This window comes from Lissotriton helveticus, chromosome 1_1 (genome assembly GCF_964261635.1).
Source record: "Lissotriton helveticus chromosome 1_1, aLisHel1.1, whole genome shotgun sequence".
NCBI lineage: Eukaryota > Metazoa > Chordata > Amphibia > Caudata > Salamandridae > Lissotriton > Lissotriton helveticus.
In genome coordinates, this window is record NC_136057.1 from 155,198,158 (window position 1) to 155,201,703 (window position 3,546).

The 3,546-nt window shown below is 47.7% G+C and overlaps 1 protein-coding gene across 1 annotated transcript; it reads right to left on the reverse strand.

Annotated features, from left to right (window-relative positions):
- Positions 1–664: 664 nt before the first annotated feature.
- On the reverse strand, positions 665–3,253 carry LOC144768401 (heat shock 70 kDa protein-like). Its single transcript, XM_078652037.1, has one exon. It carries the CDS (start codon positions 2,864–2,866, stop codon positions 929–931), a length of 1,938 nt encoding a protein of 645 aa, XP_078508163.1. The 5' UTR covers positions 2,867–3,253; the 3' UTR covers positions 665–928.
- Between the last annotated feature and the right edge of the window lie 293 nt (positions 3,254–3,546).

Genomic DNA, 3,546 nt, shown 5'->3' on the forward strand with positions numbered 1-3,546 from the left:
ACTGTTATAGTTGGTTCAGAGATATCTTGAACAGTGGTAGCCTAGAAGGAAAATCTAGCACTGAGGGAGCTAATGCGAAAATAGTGCACTGGGAACGAGGATGTATGGCACACACTGTAAAGTGGTGAGGGCTTAGAGAGATGCCCTGCACTGGGATGTCAGATGCAGTCAGTTTGCAAGCTGGTTGCTGGTGTGATGTTTCACTTAAATGGGGATAGAAAGGGAGTACTGGAAGGACAGAGCCCCTGCATTGTTATGGGGGCTGCAGGAAGATACAATCTTAAAATGAGAGTTGTAGGTGAGAAGAGGAGATGAAGGGAGAGATACTGTGATGGGACAGTGGAATAATTACACACTCTTTCCAGATGTCTCTTGTTTTGACATTACGCTTCCCCACCCCATCTTCCTCCTCCCTGCCCTCCCCCACCCCGGAGCACCGTTAATAAGACTCCCCCCACCCCAGGAACAGATATAGCTATCTCCACGTTAAGGAGTTCCAGAACAACGCTCAAACAGGAAACAGCATCAAGAAAACAATGATTTAATATTAGAAGCTGAATATATAAAAATATCTATTGTACCAAAAGGTTTACTTGTTCAGCCGTAGACATTTTCACAACAGAAGGCAATTTATTCACAAGGAAGAAACAAACAACTTCAAAGATAAACTACAAATATAATTTTATTTAAAGTGTTCAAAGTGCCAGCTTTGAAATGTTACATTTAATCAGATTAAATATCTGCAAAATTGCTAACAGCATATCATCTCTCACACAACTAGACTTAAATAATAAAAATAAAAAACTCTTCATGTAAACATTAGGTTCTTAAATTAGCAGCACATATTGAATTTAAAAAAAGTAATCTGTCAATTCAGTAATTAAAAAACAGATGGGAGTCCATGAAAATAGTCTATTATTGTCCATCATTAATCTACTTCCTCAATGGTGGGTCCAGTGCCGGAGCTCCCTTGGCGAGCCTGAGCTCCACAGCTCCCACCAGGCATTCCCCCAGGCATCCCACCCTGGTATAGTTTGGTGATGATGGGATTACAGACCTTCTCCAGCTCCTTCTGATGGTGCTCATACTCCTCCTTCTCTGCCAGCTGATTGCTCTCCAACCAGGCGATAGTCTGGTTACATTTGTCCACAATCTTCTTCCGCTCATCTTCGCTGATCTTGTCTTTAAGTTTGTCATCCTCCACTGTGCTCTTCATGTTGAAGGCGTAGGACTCCAGTGCGTTCTTGGCAGAGACTTTCTCTCTCTGGGCTTCATCATCTGCTTTGTACCTTTCTGCCTCCTGCACCATCCTCTCGATCTCCTCTTTGCTCAGTCGGCCCTTGTCGTTGGTGATCGTGATCTTGTTCTGCTTGCCAGAACTCTTGTCCACAGCAGAGACATTCAAGATTCCATTGGCATCTATATCAAAGGTCACCTCGATCTGTGGTACACCACGAGGGGCCGGTGGGATTCCGCTCAGATCAAATTTCCCCAGGAGATTGTTGTCCTTGGTCATGGCTCTTTCACCCTCATACACTTGAATGAGGACACCTGGCTGGTTATCAGAGTAGGTGGAGAATATCTGGGTTTGCTTGGTTGGGATAGTAGAGTTGCGTTTGATGAGGACAGTCATTACACCACCTGCTGTCTCAAGCCCCAGTGACAGAGGTGCTACATCCAGGAGGAGCAAGTCTTGCACATTCTCAGACTTGTCCCCCATTAGTATAGCAGCCTGCACTGCTGCCCCATAGGCCACCGCTTCGTCTGGGTTGATACTTTTGTTTAGTTCTCGGCCATTAAAAAAGTCTTGCAGTAGTTTTTGTATTTTGGGAATGCGAGTGGACCCTCCAACTAGCACAATGTCATGGATCTGAGCTTTGTCCAACTTGGCATCCCTCAAGGCCTTCTCCACAGGATCAAGAGTCCCTCTGAAGAGGTCAGCACACAGCTCCTCAAAGCGTGCTCTGGTGATGGAAGTGTAGAAATCGATGCCTTCGAACAGGGAGTCAATCTCGATGCTGGCCTGAGTGCTGGAAGACAGGGTCCTCTTGGCTCTCTCGCAAGCAGTTCTCAGTCTCCTGACTGCCCTCTTGTTCTGGCTGATGTCCTTCTTGTGCTTTCTTTTGAACTCCTCAATAAAGTGATTGACCATTCGGTTGTCAAAGTCTTCACCTCCCAAGTGGGTGTCTCCAGCTGTGGACTTAACTTCAAAGATGCCATCATCAATCGTTAGAATGGAGACATCAAATGTACCACCACCAAGGTCAAAGATCAGGACATTGCGCTCTCCCCTGCCACTCTTGTCGAGGCCATAGGCAATCGCTGCCGCTGTTGGCTCATTGATGATTCTCAGCACATTTAAGCCAGCTATTACTCCAGCATCTTTAGTGGCCTGCCTCTGGGAGTCATTGAAGTAAGCAGGCACAGTGATGACAGCATTGGCGACTGGGTGTCCCAAGTATGCCTCAGCAATCTCCTTCATCTTGATCAGAACCATGGAAGACACCTCCTCTGGGGAGAAAGTCTTGTTCTCCCCTTTGTACTCCACCTGAACCTTGGGCTTCCCACCATCGCTCACCACCTTGAAGGGCCAGTGCTTCATGTCCGCCTGCACAACTGTGTCATCAAACGTTCTGCCAATCAGTCTCTTCGCATCAAAGACAGTGTTCTGGGGGTTAAGGGCCACCTGGTTCTTGGCAGCATCTCCAATGAGCCTCTCGGTGTCTGTAAAGGCCACATAGCTGGGGGTGGTGCGGTTGCCCTGGTCGTTGGCGATGATCTCCACTTTGCCATGCTGGAACACCCCCACACAGGAGTAGGTGGTGCCCAGGTCGATGCCAATGGCGACTCCTTTGGGTGCACTCATTTTCTTAGTGTTGTCTGAGCAGTGAGCCTCGCTTCAAGATGATTCACAGCCTCCTTTTGAAGTATTTATTCTAACAACAGCTGGATACCTTCAATAATTGCACCCTGGAAGAAGCCTCTGTGAGTTGTGCTCTTTTCGGCAGGTGAGCAGGAGAAACTTCTTCCGCGGATGTGCGTCTGTGAAGTAGCGCGATAAGATTGTGCTTCTTCTGTCAGTGTCTCGCCTTCAAGCGCTAGCCTTGCGCTGCAGTCTCCTCCGGATCAGGAGTCTCTCTCCTCTTCAATTCACCTCTCTGAGGAATGCCAGCTGACAGGCAACACGCCGTATTTATACTCTGCATGCCGAAGGGCTCGTGCGAGACCAGCCAATCACTGCGCGCCCAGTCCTCCCTCCATTCCCGAACATTCCCGAGGTCTCTTCGGTCAGGAAGCTTCTAGCGCTTGCCAGCACAAGCTGCGTAACAACCAATCAGGACGAGTTAAAACCTCGATGTCACTACGCAGGACGAACATAACAAAAAAGGGACTAAAGCCCAAATCCTCGCCCTACTCATGGGCGGCCATGTTGGACAAGAAAGTCGCGGAAATGCCTGTGTTGAACAGAACAACCTGTTCCAAACCAAACGACATTTTATCAAGTTACACCATCGCCTTCCATGTAAGAAATATCTTTCATACAGT